General features: G+C 46.5%; 1 protein-coding gene across 1 annotated transcript; it reads right to left on the minus strand.

The window, feature by feature from the left end:
* Window positions 1-7,731: 7,731 nt before the first annotated feature.
* On the minus strand, window positions 7,732-8,466 carry LOC120914613 (olfactory receptor 2K2-like). The gene has a single exon (XM_040325296.1). The coding sequence runs from the start codon at window positions 8,464-8,466 to the stop codon at window positions 7,732-7,734; it is 735 nt and encodes a 244-aa protein (XP_040181230.1).
* Window positions 8,467-18,664: the final 10,198 nt, after the last annotated feature.

An 18,664-nucleotide genomic window follows, 5' to 3' on the forward strand; every position in this document is an offset into this window, starting at 1 on the left:
TTTATTTCTATTTCTATTTTTATTTCTTTATTCTTTATTTCTTTGGTCAAGACACTTCTGTGTGTCACGAATAGGGATGAGCCGAACATACCCACGTTCGGTTCGCACCAGAACTTTCGAACGGACCGAACGTTCGCGCGAACATTTAGAACCCCATTGAAGTCTATGGGACTCGAACGTTCGAATTTAAAAGTGCTAATTTTAAAGCCCAATATTCAAGTTATTGTTGGAAAGCGTCTTTGAGAATCCGGGTCTTGCCCCAGGGAACATGTATCAATGGAAAAAAAAGTTTTAAAAACTGTATTTTTTTTCTGGAGCAGCGATTTTAATGATGCTTAAAGTAAAAAAAAATATCAAAAATTCCTTTAACCACTTGCCGCCCGCCAATGACAAATTGACGTCGGCAAAGTGGTTGTAGAATCCTGACCGGACGTCATATGACGTCCTCAGGATTCTCAGCCGCTGCGCGCCCCCGGGGGCGCGCATCGCGGCGATCGTTGTTGCAGGGTGTCAGTCTGACACCCCGCAACACCGATCTCGGTAAAGAGTCTCTCACGGAGACTCTTTACCACGTGATCAGCCGTGTCCAACCACGGCTGATCACGATGTAAACAGGAAGAGCCGTTGACGGCTCTTCCTCACTCGCGTCTGACAGACGCGAGTAGAGGAGAGCAGATCGGCGGCTCTCCTGACAGGGGGGGTTCGCGCTGATTGTTTATCAGCGCAGCCCCCCCTCGGATCGCCACATGGACCACCAGGGAAGCCCACCCTGGACCACCAGGGAAGCGGGCAAAAAAAAAAAAAAAGTCTTGGAAAAAAATAAAAAAAGTCTGGAAAAAAAAAAGCAATAAAAAAAGATGCCAATCAGTGCCCACAAATGGGCACTGATTGGCAACATGTGTAAATCAGTGCCGCCCCACAGTGTCCATCAGTGCCACACCACAGTGTCCATCAGTGCCACCCCACAGTGTCCATCAGTGCCACCCCACAGTGCCCACCTATCAGTGCCCATCTGTGCCACCCATAATTATCCATCAGTGCCGCCCATGAGTGCCCATCTGTGCCACCTACGAGTGCCCATCAGTGCCGCCCATGAGTGCCCATCAGTGCCGCCCATGTGTGCCCATGAGTGCCGCCCATGTGTGCCCATCAGTGCCGCCCATGTGTGCCCATCAGTGCCGCCTATGTGTGCCCATCAGTGCCGCCTATGTGTGCCCATCAGTGCCGCCTATGTGTGCCCATCAGTGCCGCATACCAGCGCCGCCAATCAGTGCCACCTCATCTGTGCCCGTCAGTACTACCTCATCGGTGCCCATCAGTGCCGCCATATCAGTGCCCGTAATTGAAAGAGAAATCTTACTTATTTACAAAAAAATTAACAGAAAAAAATAAAAATGTAATTTTTTTTCAAAATTTTCAGTCTTTTTTTAGTTGTTGCGCAAAAAAAAAAAAAAATCGCAGAGGTGATCAAATACCACCAAAAGAAAGCTCTATTTGTGGGAAAAAAAGGACGCCAATTTTGTTTGGGTACAGTGTAGCATGACCGCGCAATTGCCATTCAAAGTGCGACAGTGCTGAAAGCTGAAAATTGGCTTGGGCAGGAAGGTGCGTAGGTGCCCTGTATGGAAGTGGTTAAATATCGTACCTGCTGGGTGTCTATAGTAGTGGCACGTGTTTAGAAATGTCCCTGCACAAAATGAGATTACTATAAGAAAAAATAAATTTAATACTGCTTGCGGCTTTAACGTAATGTTTGGTCCCTGCAATATGGATAAAAATCATTGAAAAAATAGCATGAGTTTTCCCGCCACCACTCCCCCCAGGTCATTACAAGACCCAGTGCCGATCCTGACCTCCCTGGGGCCCTAAGCAAAATGACATGGCACATTAAAAATGAGAAGCAGGGGGCGCTGACGACAGTGACAGTGACATGTCACATTAAAGAAAGTTGAGAAGTGGGGGGAGGGGGTGTTCTGCTGTCAGTGCTTGTAACTCCCCCCAAAGCCACACCGATCACCGCTGACTGTCCCCCTCCAAGCTGTCCCCCTCTGTGCTGTTTTCCCCCCTCCGTCCTCTGTGCTGTCTTCCCCCCTCCGTCCTCTGTGCTGTCTTCCCCCCTCCGTCCTCTGTGCTGTCTTCCCCCCTCCGTCCTCTGTGCTGTCTTCCCCCCTCCGTCCTCTGTGCCCTCTTTCCCCCTCCGTGCTGTCTTTCCCCCTCCGTGCTGTCTTTCCCCCTCCGTGCTGTCTTTCCCCCTCCGTGCTGTCTTTCCCCCTCCGTGCTGTCTTTCCCCCTCCGTCCTCCATGCTGTCTTTCCCCCTCTGTCCTCCGTGCTGTCTTCCCCCCTCTGTGCTCCGTGCTGTCTTCCCCCCTCCGTGCTGTCTTCCCCTCTCCGTGCTGTCTTCCCCTCTCCGTGCTGTCTTCCCCTCTCCGTGCTGTCTTCCCCTCTCCGTGCTGTCTTCCCCTCTCCATGCTGTCTTTCCCCCTCTGTCCTCCGTGCTGTCTTTCCCCCTCTGTCCTCCGTGCTGTCTTTCCCCCTCCGTGCTCCGTGCTGTCTTCCCCCCTCCGTGCTCCGTGCTGTCTTCTCCCCTCCGTGCTGTCTTCTCCCCTCCGTGCTGCTTTCCCCTCTCCGTGCTGCTTTCCCCTCTCCGTGCTGCTCTCCCCCTCAATTTGTCAGGATGGAGAGCAGAGGTAGGAGCCGCTAAATCCGGCCCCTACCTTTTCCAAATGAACAGAGTCAGTGAAGAGCGAGTCAAATGGGATTCGCTCTTCCTGGGGGCACTCACTAAAAAATTGTATGTACAATAAGTGGTTAATGCTCGGTCAATCCTCTCTTTGGTGTTCTCAAAAAGAGTTTTTTCAGGCCTTTTAATGCTAAAAATAGCACCTAAATACTGCCTGAAAAACTCCTGCCATGCAGTCTCAGTGTGAAAGCCTGAGTGCTTTCACACTGAGGCGATGCGCTGGCGGGACCGCTCCAAAAGTCCTGCTAGCAGCATCTTTGGAGCGGTGTGTCCTCCACCGCTCCTTCCCATTGAAAATAATGGGACACCGCGGCTATACCGCTGGCAATGCACCTCTGCGGGTAAAAAAAGGACTGCTAGCGGCCGAATACCACGGCAATTCCGATGGTATAACGGCGCTATACCGCCACCGCACCTCCCGCCCAGTGTGAAAGGGGCCTAAGTCTGGTTACTGCTCCTGCAGATAAAACATTTTTTTTTTAAAAAGGTTGAGAGTCAGCGTGCGTTCCACTGCTCCGCACTCAACAGCCGGAAGTAACGTGATTGTGTGTTTGTTATTTTTCTGGTCTTATGAGGATATCAGGAGCTGACATGCTTGGGAGAGAGATAACGAAGCACAGCTGAAAAATCTGGTCAGTGGACTGGGAGCCCAGGAGTCTAAGCGGAGGAGCAGTAACCAGAGAGAACCAACACACTCACTTTTGCCTACTACCCCTGCAGGGGTTTCTGGATCTGGTGAGTGGGGTATCAAAGGGGGAGCACAAAAGTCACCTTGACCTGTACACTATAGGATAAAGATTTCATAGGACATCGAGCACAATCACAAATGTCACTTTATCTAAAGATCTAGAGAAATTTATATCGCCACATTTCTATTTATGATATGAATTTTGGATACTGCAGCTGAACTTACATTTACGCAATATCAATTTTTTGTGTTTTTTTTTGTTTTACCATCTTTTGGTTATTATTTGGGACCTATATTTCCCCCTTTTTTTGGGACTGATACACAGGACACAATTATTTACTATTGCCCATAGATGTTTGAGGTTCAGGGCAATCACAAAATATATATATATATATATATGTCAGGGTTTGACAAATTTTGCGCAAATACGGTGTGACAGAAAGTATTGCAACGACCGCCATTTTATTCTCTAGGGTGTTAGAATAAAAAAAGATATATAATGTTTGGGGGTTCTAATTAGAGGGAAGGAGATGTCAGTGAAAAAACACATTAGAACTGCTGTTTTTTGCTACTTGTAATGTAATGTAGCCTGTAATGCCAACGGCCACCACAAGATGGTCACTCCTAGATTCCTTCTGCACACCTCAGATTCCTTCTGTGAAGGCCGCGGCCTCAATTAGCGGTGGGCGCGGGCCCGCCACAATCGCGCCCCACGCCGGCCGGTAATTGAGGCCGCGGCTTTGCGACCTTCTGCAGGCCTCAGCTTCCTCCTGTGAAGGCCGCGGCCTCAATTACCGGTGGGGGCGGGCCCGCCGCAATCGCGCCCCACGCCGGCCGGTAATTGAGGCCGCGGCTTTGCGGCCTTCTGCAGCCCTAAAATTCCCCAGGCGCCAGGTCACAATTTCTTGTCGCAATTGCGATCTGACGCCCGGATTTTGTCGAGGCCTGTGTATGTATGTGTATATATATATATATCATTTTTTTTTCATTTGCTTTGATATTTAGCACATGCTGTTTATATTCGGTCATGGTATTGGATATGGTTTAACACTTAGTGCACTTGAGGTTTTATACCAAACCCACAAGGACCAACATCACCCACTGAAGGGTGACACGAGTTGGGATTACCTTTTTTAGCCTGTTCACCACACTATGAGGAACAACCTCTTTTTGTAAACATCAAAGAGAGGATTGACCGAGCATTAACCACTTATTGTACATACAATTTTTTAGTGAGTGCCCCCAGGTAGAGCATCTCCCATTTGACTCGCTCTTCATAGGTGGCATATAGCATTATGTTCACTTGACACAATCACTATATATAACCTTATCACCTTGGAGGGATCACTACCAGCTTGGACACGTCACCCAAGTGGTAGTGGATTTTATTTTATTTCATTTTTATTTTTACACTACCAGAAGCTAACCTATAGAAGGATTTAACTATACCTTTACCCGCATTACCATTTAATTGGACAGCAGCACCATACACCCCAATATCAAACATCTTTTACACTATTGCTAGACTTGCCATGCTTCACACACACACGTTTGTTGCACAATTAAAACTTTCTTTTGCAAACATTTTGCAAGTTCTGGTTCAGTTACATCGTGCGATAGTCATCCCACCACAGGGGTCACTGTGGCTGAATTTTCAAGCTGTAGACTTGCAGATCTCTTGCTATAGACTCACCACTGCAGCTTTGCTCTCACTAGAGATTTGCCATGCAAAATTGTTACAAATTGGAAAAGTGTCAACTAGAAGTTTTGCTTCAAGGGCTTAGCAAGTGTACAACTTGCCAGTGAAAATTTGCAATAAGTTAACAGACTGAGAGCCCATTCACACAGGGGCGAGTCTTCAGGGGCGGCAGCCGCCTGACAAGTCGCGTCCCGCTTTGTTTAATAGAACCGTTCTAATAGGAGCGATGCAAACGAGCAAACACACATGAACACAATTAGGTGAAAATGCATGTATTGTGTGTTTCTTTCCCTAGTAACTAGCTCCAACTCTCAAGTCTCAGGCACCCCCAAAAAGAGCTTTGTAAATGCTGAAAAAAAAAGCCTGCAATTTGATGAAAGGTGTGTAATTGAAGCGTGATGCAGGCACTTCGGGCATCTGTTTATAAACCTTTATAATGTTGTAACAAAACTCATGTTATCATTACACTGTACACACATGATAGAGTGGATACAACTATATTAGTATCTGTATACATCGATTTTATTTTTTTTTTTTCTTTATTACAATTTTGGAGAGAGCAGCAAATAGGTAAAGCTTTTATTGTGATATGTGTCCCATCTAATGCCGTGTGCACACGGTTGTAAAGTGAGCTTTTGAACGGAAATTCCGACTGTGTGTAGGCTTCCATCTGACTTTTGCTGTCGGAATTTCCGCCAGCAAAAGATTGAGAGCTGGTTCTCAATTTTTCCGACTGGAAAAATTCCAATCGGAAATTCCGATCGTCTGTAGCAATTCCGACGCACAAAATTCCGACGCATGCTCAGAAACAATTTGATGCATGCTCGGAAGCATCTTCACTTCAATGTGTCGCGGAGGCCCTGGCATTGCTCACCACATCTAAGACGCCCGGCTCCGACGGACTCCCTCTTGAGTTCTATAAGCATTTCGGCGAGACCCTTATCCCACGGCTCTGCCAACTTTACACGCACATATTCGACACAGGTTCCCTCCCAGCGTCCATGGGCGAAGCCCTGATTGTACTCATCCCTAAGCCAGGCAAGGACCCCCTGTTCCCTGAATCATATAGGAACCGATACTCCACCATGGTCTGCTCGCATGCCCCGGGCCCTCTGTGCCATCCCATTCAACTTCTGTTTCGCAGACCCCGTGGACCGCCCCGTGTCAGTGACGAAGGGCATATGCTGTTTCACCACTGCAAGATTTGGCAGCTTGCCATGCTTTTTGGTGAAGCCCCTTCTCCCCATTCCCACACGCCCCTCCGGGACAACCCCCTTTTGCCCAAGCTTGCCTCTGTCCCTGACCACGGTCTGTGGATCGACAGGAGCGTTATCTACCTGTCACAGGTCGTGGCTCGCGGTTCGGTCAGGCCATTCCAAATACTCAAAGACAGCTTTGCACTGCCCAATCACATGTTCTTCCGCTTCCTTCAACTCCGGTACGCAGACCCCGTGGACCGCCCCGTGTCAGTGACGAAGGGCATATGCTGTTTCACCACTGCAACATTTGGCAGCTTGCCATGCTTTTTGGTGAAGCCCCTTCTCACCATTCCCACACGCCCCTCCGGGACAACCCCCTTTTGCCCAAGCTTGCCTCTGTCCCTGACCGCGGTCTGTGGATCGACAGGAGCGTTATCTACCTGTCACAGGTCGTGGCTCGCGGTTCGGTCAGGCCATTCCAAATACTCAAAGACAGCTTTGCACTGCCCAATCACATGTTCTTCCGCTTCCTTCAACTCCGGTACGCACTCGATACGCAGTTTAGTAACTCTATCCCAGCCCTTGAGGTTCCGCTTTTGGTTGAAATTGTGTCGGGGGACAGACCATAAGAGACTCATCTCCCAACTCTACGCGTACCTCCTGCAGCCGATGGCGACCACCGTTGCCTACCGGCTGAAAACCCAATGGGAGCCTGACCTGGGCGCAGTGTCTGACGGGGACTGGGGGGAGGCCCTTACCAACTGTAAAACTGTTTCCCCCAAACTGACCGCCTCACCCACTTATTTATCCTCCACAGATCATACCTGACGCCCTACCGCATCTCTAAGTTTAGACATGACCACAACCCTAATTACCCTGGCTGCGGCCATCACGACGCCTCCTTCTTTCACCTGCTCTGGACTTGCCCGCCCATATTGGGGTTCTGGACTCAGGTGGTCCGGTTCCTCCATGACCGCATGGGATTCCCCGTGTCCCTCTGCCCTGTCAATGTGTGCTGGGGGTCCTCTCGCTCCCCGAAGGCGAAAAATACCTGAACATATTTTTGCAAGAAACGTTATTCCTTGCTAGGATGCAGGTCGCCAGGAGGTGGATGAGGGGGGCTCCCCCCACTCTACAGCAATGGATCAGGGTTTGATTTGTACTTGTAGTGCATGTTGCACTTATCACAAGTCGTTTTGATTTTAAAAAAACAATTGAAACAAAAAAAATAAATGTGGTGGACAATGGAACATTGTTCACATGATAAACTATAAATATGTCTTATAGGGCACAACAGACACTTCAATAGTAATAAAGTTTTATTGCCTCAAAACAGATACAAAAATATGCTAATTACAAATTTCAGTATTTATTTGGTAGAAAGGTTTAGTTCAGCTTTTTATTCTATCCTAGAATTTTTTTTAAACAGCTTTTGACCTCCTTATTCCTTAAGCTGTAAATAAACGGGTTGAGTGTTGGGTTAATGATGGTGAAGACTACACTGATGGCTCGATCGTAGGTCGGTGAGAACATGGAGCTAGGCCGAAAGTATGTAAATATTACTGTACTGTAGAAGAGGATGACCATGGTGAGATGAGAGGAGCAAGTGGTGAAGGTCTTTATACTTCCTTGGGCCGACTTTAGAGTCAACACTGCTCTGATGATAAGTACATAGGACGCAAGGATTAAAAGCACTGGAGAAAAGGTGACAATGGAATTTTCAATGAAGTCAACTGTCAGCATAGTGACTGACAAGCCAGAGCAGGATAGAATGATTAGGACGGGATAGTCACAGAAGAAGTGTTGGATTACCCAGCCACAGAGCAGCTGAGAAGAAGCCAGCCAAGTGCAGTATGTACAGTGAAGGCAAGCAAAAATCCAAGAAAAAGTCACCAGACAGATACAAGTTCTCTTGCTCATCATCAAAGAGTACTGTAGGGGAAAACAAACTGCAAAGTAGCGATCCAAAGCCATGATGGCCAACAAAAGACAATCCATGTTGCCCACTACTAGGAAGAGAAAAAGCTGGAGAAAGCAGTCATGGGTGGAGATGTGGGTGTCTCCCGACAGTAGACCATACAGAGCCCTGGGGATGACTGTAGAGGTAAAACATACATCCACAAAGGCAAGATTCCCCATTAAGACGTACCTTGGTGTGTGAAGCTGGCGCTGTGATACAATAAGCACAAAGAAGAACAGATTTCCTGAAATGCAGAGGATATAGGCAACCAAGAAGAAGCAGAAGACAGGCAAAATAAGATGAGGTGCATCGGAAAATCCCAAAAGCACAAAACCAGAAAAAGTCTTATTTTCACGAACCTCCATATGTATATATGATAAAAACACAAAGATTACTGGATGCAGCACAAAAAAGTTCAAATTGGCGTAACACAAAACTAACAAAATAAAGGGACTATGCAAACCAAAGCTGAATACAATGAAGAACAAGTCACACGTGTACAGTACTTATTGGGTGACCCAATGGTGAGAGCTATGTAAGCAAGTGGGGTCTCAATAGTCATAGCAATCCATATAGCTTCTGTGGGGCCTGGGGGTGGACTTGACCCCCATTAAGGGAGCTGTTGAGGCAAATTAAATATAGAAAATATTGAATTAATCCAGTTCTGTATTTTAAAGATCTGAAAAGTTGCTGTTGACACTGGCAAGACGACATCAGATACACAGGAGGAAACCGCAGAACCGTTGCCACTAGTCACAGATCCCCTTTACAAGGTATGCAGGAAGGGTAGTTTGCTTAGCTGCTGCTGTTCTGTAGATGGTTTGCCCTCTGGTCAACCCGGCCAGCACTGAAATTAACCGCATAGGTCTAAAGCAATATTCGTGAGACTGTAAAAATACCAGTGTTAAAAATCGACAAGATGGCTGTTGTTTGTAAAAAAAACAAACAAAAAAAAAACAAGAGCTTTAGGAAGTTTTATTTAATTAAGTAATAATAATATAAAATATGGCAGTGGTCAATTTTTATTGCTACTATAACTCTATTACTTACTACTACACCTTACAACTAGACCACATCTTTCAGCACTTACCTGGAGTGGGAGGGCAAAAATGTATACTAAACCCTGGTTCACATTAGTGTGACCTCAGACATCGCATGTGAATCGCACCTGCATGTGTTTGATCTCAGACATCACATGTGATCTGCACCTGCGGTGCGGGTGCGATTCACATGCGATGTCTGAGCACAACAAACAAGTACCTGCACCCTTTTCTGTGTAAATCCAATGCGAGTTCAGCCACACGAATAGCCGCGCCCTCATCCCGGATCGCTCTCCGACCATTTCCGACCACCGCATGTAGCGCGGGGGGGCCCGACCGGACCCCCGACCCGCGGAAAGGCGGGGACGTACATGTACACCCATATGCCTGTACGTGCCATTCTGTAGACGTACATATACATGCGGCAGTCGTTAAGCGGTTAACAATGTATTGACACCCACAGTGGTTCGCAGAAGGAAGTGTGAACTGCCTGAGGGAGAAGTGTGATGGGGGAACCAGCGCTATAATTGCGCTGGTTCCCCCAGCGCACCAGTAACCTAGGCTAAGACTCAGAGATGCTGAAAGACTGGTAAACTACTGAGGACGATCTAGAAAATGATGTTCAAACTGCCCACAGTTCTTATCCCTAGTAGTGTACTGACTATGTTGACAGCTCTCCTGCTGCCTACCCTTTGCTTAGACATACTTTATGATAAGATCATGACAACAGGGAGGTTTGTAGGCAGGTAGTGGTTAATAGAGATGGCCTGGCGGTCGTTTTGCGACAAACTTTGCTCGTTCGCGGTCTGCCAAACAGGTGGACATCTGGTGATATTTGCGGCGGTCCGCTATTTTACATTGAGAAGAACTTTGACCCATGGCACATCCATCAGGTGGTGCAGGACAGCCAATTGAGACATTTCAGCACATGGACATACCCCCTACCTTATAAATAGACCTGATCTGGTGGCCATCTTACATTCTGCTTTTTGTCAGTATAGGAAGAGGTTGGTGTTTGGAGCAGGGACAGGCTGTATTGAATCAAATAGCTATCTAAAAGGTCCCCAAAAGTAATTTTAAGGACTGGTATAGGTGTACTACTTGCTGTGCAGTATATAGGTATAATACATTCATATACTTTTTGTCAGTGTAGGGACAGGTTGCTGTTTAGAGCAGGGACAGACTGTAGTGACACAAATTGTTACCTAACAGGTCCACAAAACTCCTTTGAAGCACTGGTATAGGTGTACTATTGTTTGGTGTGCAGTATATAGGGGTGTAATACACGTATAATATACTTTCGAATATAGAAAGCATATTATAGTGGATTTGTATTGTGCAGCATTGTGACTGATGGTGTATTTGGTTACTGCTGAATTTTTGCCTCTTTCGCTGCGTTACCTCTGCTACACACATTTACAAAATTTCCTGAAAATAAAGTTTCATAACTGGTGCGATAAACCAACGGCCCCCCAAAACGACAGATTGAAGCGGGGTGTTATATAAAAATATACTTTCATAATAGGGGTAGGGCAGGAGCACCAGGCCGGAGCCAAAGTGGGACATGGCACAATGTTCGTTTGATTACCAGACTTGGTTGAGTGTCTCAACACCAACACCACCACCACCACCACCATATATCCTCTGCTTGAGTCACAGGAATTATTTTCCGATCCATCAGAAGACATTTCGGATGCGCAGCCATTCTTGGCATTGGATCAGGAAGAGGAGGTAGCAACAGCCGGCACTCAGCAGTCTGATGACAGTACCCAGATCAGCCCACGGAGGTTGGTGCCCGCTGTTGCTGCCTACTCCGGGATCTCTACTGTTAGTGATGGGGAAGGTGACGTCGATGATGATGTGTCTACAGACGTTACGTGGGTGCCCACAAGAGAGGAAGAGGAGGGGAGTTCAGAGGGAGAGATGGACCAGCGGATAGGGAGGAGAAGCAGGCTGAACTTACATTGCACAGGAGGGACTAACCAGACTCCTAATGTATCAGGAGCGAGCCATCAACCATGTACGGTCACATCTGGCTCTCCCAAAACGCTGGCCCATGGCTCCGCAGTGTGGGCTTTTTTTAACGTGTCCGCTGCAGACAATAGTGTTGCCTTTGCAGTCAATGCATAAGTCACGGTAAGCCCAACACTCACCTAGGGACAACCGCCTTAAGAAGGCACCTGGCCTCCCATCACCGAGCCCATGGGAGCAACGCCATCAGAACCTACAAAGCCACACTCCAGGCTCTCACCGTCCAGCCTCTTCTCCTTCTCCTCTATGCTCACAATTGTCCTCCACTCCACCTTCCATCATGCTGTCCTCACGTTTTTCTGCAAAAAGGCAGGCTTCCGTGGCCCAAATGTTCTATCGTAAAAAAACAATGACGCCGGATAACCCTCTTGCCCAACGGTTGACCGATGGCTTGTCGGAACTGATAGCCCGCCAAATAAACTAGTAAACTCGTAGGCCTTTCAAAATATTGTGGCCATTGGAACACCACAATGGAAGGTCCCAGGAAGGATTTTTTTTTTCACAGAAGGGCATCCCAGAGCTATATGGCCATGTTCAGCAGCAAGTGAATGTATCTCTGGCACACAGTGTCGGTGCCAAGATACTGTACATCTGACCACAGACACGTGGTCTAGCAAACACGGGCAGGGAATGTATATAACTTTTATTGCCCACTGGGTGAACCTTCTGACGGCCGTCAAGCTTGTAACCTGTGGCATCCATGTAGATTTGGTTTTATCGCCACGGATTGCATGCAGGCCTGTCTCTTCTTCTCCTCCTCCTTCTACTCCATCCTCCCTTGGCTGACTCCTCATTTTCCGATGCTACCGTCTCTTATTTGTATGATTCCGCACAAACAGTAGAAGGGTCTTAAAGGGGCATTAAATACCAGGATTGCATTACATACAGAGTGTAGAGTTCAGGGGGGTTACACACAGAGTGCAGAGCTGTCACTTGTAAACACAGAAACCAGACTTCTGTGTTTACAAGTGATTGTGGTGAACAGGCACCAAAGAGTCTAAACCAAAGGTGGTGGAACTGAGTTCCCCCAAGTTCCCCCTGAAAAAAAGCCCTGAGTATCGGTATCGGGACAACCCTACTGTGAACTGTATGTGTACTGCTCTTTAATTTTTCTTAATAAAACTTGGGGAAAATATATGTAGAAACCCAATATCAGGCAACTCATTCACAGATGTAAAACTTACAGCCCTAAACAGCCTAATTCCTGTGAAGAAAGTAAATAAAACCCTAAAAAAAAACAATGATAAGCTGACTGATCAGCCTGTTTGGCACACATGTAATTTTCACACAATCTCCACTAACAACCCTGACATGCTGTATACTGCACAGGAGCACTAACCATCCTAGCACAGTACTGTACCTGCAATAACTGCAGCAAATGAAAACACAATGAAGACATTTCACAGGTCAGAAGTGTGATAAGTAAACTATAAATGAAAGCACTAGAGAGCTGAGAGTGAACAGGAAGGGGGTGACTAAGGCTCCATTCACACCTGAGCGACAGCGGCGTACGCGGCGAATTTTGCCGCTAGTGTGAAACTTTCAATTTTTTTTTTTTAAACTCTTCCCATTGCTGTCAATGGGCGAACGCCAATGTCGCCTAAAAAAAAAGGGTCCGGGACTTTTTTTCAGGCGACAGGCGTTCGGCGTCTATGAGATGTGAACCATCTCCATAGACAGCAATGGGAATTCTCCCCTCTAGCGGCGGAAGCGTCCGGCGTCGGGCGTTTTGTCGCTCAGGTGTGAATGCAGCCTAAAGGCTGACAGACAGCGCACACTGAGCAGGGAAGACATTGACACAGGAGACTGAAGCAGACAGAACAGAATGAAGTGTGTGTACATTCCCAGCCCTCAGAGCCTTCACTCACCCCCTAGTATGTGGTGATGATGATCCTGTTGGAGAGGTGTTGATCACGCTGTCCGCCCATGGTAGCAGATTCGGACCCGCTGCCTACCTGGCTTACGCTGGCAGGAACAGTGGCGCTGTGGGTGTCTGAGTAGGGCCTCCTTATCCTGCGTATTCTTTCACGGTAGCTTCTGTCCTGTCAGCCTGTGCACTGACACTTCCAGTCAGCGGTCCTCTTCTTCTGGTCCCTGTAAAATCCCAGTGGTGAGGTGACGCTCTTATGGTTTTGCCTCAGGTCCAGGTCTGCCTACAGGTGGATGAAAAGTTCCATGTCTGGCTTCAGGTAACCTGTTACCATCAGTATTTAGAGTATACCTGGCACTTCAGGAACGAGAGGCACAATACAGGCCCAGGGCCCACAGATGTAAATGAATGAAGATACAGCGGTCACCAGTGAAAACTGAGGGGAGGGGAGTAAAAAAATAAAAAATAATAATAATAATTAAATGCAGTATTTCATGAAGTAGAATATCCATTGTGGGCTGAGAGCAGGTCATAAGATCCAGAAGGAATGCTGAGGAGAATCCAGAGGTGAGTCCGACTGACAGACCTGAGGTAAATGAGTTCACAGGTAAGGGTCCTGTAAATCTGGTCACAGAGGAATTGATGTGATCCCTTTAAATAACCTTTCCCCTTTCTGGAACGTTCCTAAGCACCATGTGATCTTCCCTGTGACCTATCATTGGTTAACCTTTAACCCATCCCTTAGCAGGGGCGGGAGGGGAATTTCCCTCTGCCCCCAGAATGATTTATCATTAGCTACCAGGTGAGCAAACAGGGGGGCCTAGAAACTCCCTTCTGCAACATTCCCAAGGGTTCGGGGAGCTTAAAACAGCTCTCCTCACTTCCATATTGGTTGAACCCTTTCGCTGCCATTGCTGGAATCTGGATTCCCAGTGACATGCCAAGGTTGGAGTTCCCACTGCCTAGGAGGGTTGCTGGGACTTAAAGTTCTTCCTGAAGGTACAAAGCATAGACTCTGCCAAGAATGGACTCTTTCCTTTGCGATGTCGCCGGCAGGAGCGGCGTACGGAGACTGCTACGGGGGCATTAGATAGAAGAATGTCCTGGACTGCCGCACTCCTTAAAACGATGTCTTTATTTGTACAAATAAAATCCAAAAACAACCAAAGCAATACAGTCAAAACGTGGTGAACAACAAGAAAAAGGTGGCTGACATGTTTCACATCATGCGATGCTTACTCATAGCTAGTTAACAATGACAAAAACTGTGTTTAAAAAGAGGAGGGAAGAAAAGGTGAATGGGGTGTTTCACCAATTAGCCCACAGGTGATCGTTAGTCCATGGAACACTTTGATGAACCCTGATGTGTCACACATGGACTGCTATCGTGTATGGGATTAAGAAAAAATCTCATACCAGTGATAAAAGATGACAAAAAAAAAAAAGATCATCATCTGTGTCCATGTTTGAAACAAATATACCGTATTTTCCGGCGTATAAGACGACTCAGCGTATAAGACGACCCCCTAATTTTCCAGGAAAAAAATTGATTTTGGGATATACTCACTGTATAAGACTACCCCCTTCCTCCTAGAACCGCTGACAGAAACAGGCTTTTTCAAATCTCACTGTGCCATTACATTACATGCCTCACTGTGCCATTACATTCCTCACTGTGCCATTACATTCCTCACTGTGCCATTACATTCCTCACTGTGCCATTACATTCCTCACTGTGCCATTACATTCCTCACTGTGCCATTACATTCCTCGCTGTGCCATTACATTCCTCGCTGTGCCATTACATTCCTCGCTGTGCCATTACATTCCTCACTGTGCCATTACATTCCTCACTGTGCCATTACATTCCTCACTGTGCCATTACATTCCTCGCTGTGCCATTACATTCCTCGCTGTGCCATTACATTCCTCACTGTGCCATTACATTACTCACTGTGCCATTACATTCCTCGCTGTGCCATTACATTCCTCGCTGTGCCATTACATTCCTCACTGTGCCATTACATTACATGCCCAGACTGTGCCATTACATTACATTCCCAGACAGTGCCATTACATTACATGCCCAGACTGTGCCACTGTGCCATTACATGCCCCCACATTGCCACTGTGCCATTACATGCCCCCACATTGCCACTGTGCCATTACATGCCCCCACATTGCCACTGTGCCATTACATGCCTGAACTTGTTACACTCACTTTTTTTTTTTTTTACAGTCTCCATACGGCGAGCGCGAGCGTGAATGATTTCAAAGCCGCGCCTTCACTTCAGAGTGTTCTGTGATAGGCGGCACACATCTTCCCAGCAGCGCCTCTGTTCTGTTTCCGCCTATCACGGACGTCTTCTCATCTCGTCCGAGGATGAGAAGGCATCTGTGATAGGAGGAACACAAAACAGAGGCGCTGCTGGGAAGATTTTTGTTCCTCCTATCACAGAACACTCTGAAGAGAAGGCGCGGCTTTGAAATCATTCACGCTCGCGCTCGCCGTATGGAGACTGTCACCGCTGGGGAAAAAAAAAGTGAGTACTGAGACCGTACCCGGCGTATAAGACGACCCCCGACTTTGGATGCATTTTTTTGCATCCAGAAAGTCGTCTTATACGCCGGAAAATACGGTATATCATAACCGATATGGTGAAAAAAGTGATATGTGTATACCATGAATTAATAAAGTATTAAACAATACAACAATGATAAATAAGTAGATAATTAAATGTGAAAAAAGGAAAAAAATTGTGTATCGGTATGTGTATAAACACACACGGACATAAAATGTCACAAAATTCACACACAATATTTGTGTACTATGATATAAAATGATTTGAAATGAACATATATTGCTTAAAGTGGATGTAATAGGCTCATATAATGGTCTAAATGATCATCGGTGAATGATATCAAATATAGAGCTCATTAAAAAAACAAAAACAAAAAAGAATTATATGTAAATCACAAATATGTAAAAATATAGTATTGTATAAAAATAGTATATATATGATTATGATACTATACGCTGTACCATGTCGTTCTGGTTTGGATGCCATTTTGAAGCATCTATATATCCTCATAATATTATGCAAAAAATGCTCAAAGAGACACATACTGATGTAGCATGGAATATAATGGACAAACCAGAGATGACATTATGGTATGCGTCAAGCGCAGAACTCTTCTAAGACCCCATTGTCTTCTATCTTCCATTTTCTATTTAAATTTAATTATGCAAACAGCACAGGATCATGTGCAGAAAAAACATACAGTAGACGCAAGTGAGATTCCCTCAAAAACATAATTTTTCAGCAAGTTTTCCCTTAACGATTTCCCTCCCACATTATATACCATCTAACCCATGTAATTTATGTGTATATATATATATATATATATAGGGGAGGGCTGGGCCGGGGGGCAGGGTGGCAATTGCCTCCCAGGCCACCCTGACTTATGGCCGGCAGCCGCTGCCCGATACCATTTTCTTTTTTATTCTGGTCTAGGAAGTTGGGCCGGGGGCATGGCCATGGCGACTGACCACTAGCTGTTGCATTCTGGAAGTTGTAGTCCACGCTCAAGCTCCCGGTGGGTGGAAAACAGAGCAGCGCAGAGGAAACTACAACTCCCGGAGACTGGATTCTTGGAAGCAGGGAGTCGGGACGCAGGGCTGGGTGCTGGCTGCAACTTGACCCCAGGACCAGGAGCATTACCCCTCCAGGAGGCCATGGTGTGCAAGGACCTGCTGAGATCACTGTAGTGAGAGACCCTGACACCCATAGCTGCCCCCCCATACACCCCATGTAACCTGCCCCAGTGATCAGGCTGCATTGTTGGCTGCACTGGTGAGGCTGCATTGAAAAACCAGATGGGCCATGGATGGTGAGCTCATTCTGCGGTTCAATAGGCCAATTGCCTGAACTTGCCCCCCAGGCTTAAGGCTGCCAGCCCTCCGCTGATATATATATATATATATATGTATATTTTTCTAGTTTTTTTTTATGTAATTATACATGAGGTCGTGGATGGCTAGGTTTTGTAGTGGTGGCAGGGAGAACGGGATTCATATTTCTTTTGTGCTGTTTTTGCATTATTGATCGTTTTGTTACATTGGACCAGACTAGTTTAGTATATGGCACAAAGTTTACGTTTATTATCTAACGTTCGTGTTGGAGGAAGCAAGTCTGCATATGGGAAAGTATGGCTTTCATTATATAGTGCCTTTGTATTCTGGCCACTGATGCCGCGTACACACCATCACTTTATGTGATGGAAAAAAACGACATTTTTAAAAACGTCATTTAAAATGACCGTGTGTGGGGGAAAATGTCGTTTTATGTCTTCTGAAAAACGACAAAAAAAAATTCAAACATGCTTCAATTTTTTGTGCCGTTTTTCAAAACGTCGTTTTTTGTGTAATTTAAAATGATATAGGTAGATGCAGTAAGAGTTAGGCCGGCTTATCAGTAGATAAGCCGGCCTAACTCAGAATCTACACCAACCTATGTTTAAGCGTATGCTCAAACAGAGATACGCTTAAACATATCTAAGATACGACGGCTTGCGCCGTCCTATCTTAGATTGCAATATTTTGGATGGCCGCTAGGTGGCGCTTCCATTGCGGTCGGCGTAGAATATGTAAATGAGGGGATACGCCGATTCACGAACGTACGCCCAGCCGACGCAGTAGTTTTACGCCGCTTCCGTAAGGCATTAGCAGGCCTAAAGTTATTCCACCTATTAGGTGGAATAACAATGTTAAAGTATGGCCGCCGTTCCCGCCGCGAGATTCAAATTTTTTACGTCGTTTGTGTAAGTCGTCCGCGAATCGGGATTTACGTCGTTTACCTCCACGTCGAAATCAATAGGCCCATGCGGCGTACGTAGCCGCAATGCACACTGGGAAATGTAGGCGCCCGGCGCATGCGCACTTTAAAAAAAACGTAAAAAACGTGAGGTCAAGCCTCATTAGCATTAAACCCCCCCCCCCCCCCCAACACATTTGAATTATGCGCCCTTACGCCTGCCGATTCAGGCTACGCCAATGTAACTTCGCAGGCAAGTACATTGTGAATCATGTACTTGCCTCGCTAACTTACGGTGCCGTAGCTTAAATTCCTTAAGATACTCCGTCGCAAAGTTACGGCGATCTTACTGAATCTACCCAATAGTGTGTGGGCAAAACGACGTTTAAAACAACGTTTTTAAACCCGCGCATGCTCCGAAGCAAGTTACGAAGCGAGCTTGAATGGAACGGAGTGCCGTCGTACGTGCTGAACGTAACCGCGCTTTGCTAGAGCATTTTGAAAAAAACGATGGTGTGTATGCTACGTCGTTTTTTAAAATGAAGTTTCAAAAACGTCGCTTTTTTTCTTCACATAAAACGTCGTTTTTTTTCTATCACAAAAAACGACCGTCTGTACGCGG

The sequence above is a fragment of the Rana temporaria genome, chromosome 9 (genome assembly GCF_905171775.1).
Source record: "Rana temporaria chromosome 9, aRanTem1.1, whole genome shotgun sequence".
Classification (NCBI taxonomy): domain Eukaryota; kingdom Metazoa; phylum Chordata; class Amphibia; order Anura; family Ranidae; genus Rana; species Rana temporaria.

Bases quoted from the DNA above. Each gene is read 5' to 3' on its own strand.
- LOC120914613 (XM_040325296.1), bottom strand. From the start codon at position 8,466: ATGGGGAATCTTGCCTTTGTGGATGTATGTTTTACCTCTACAGTCATC.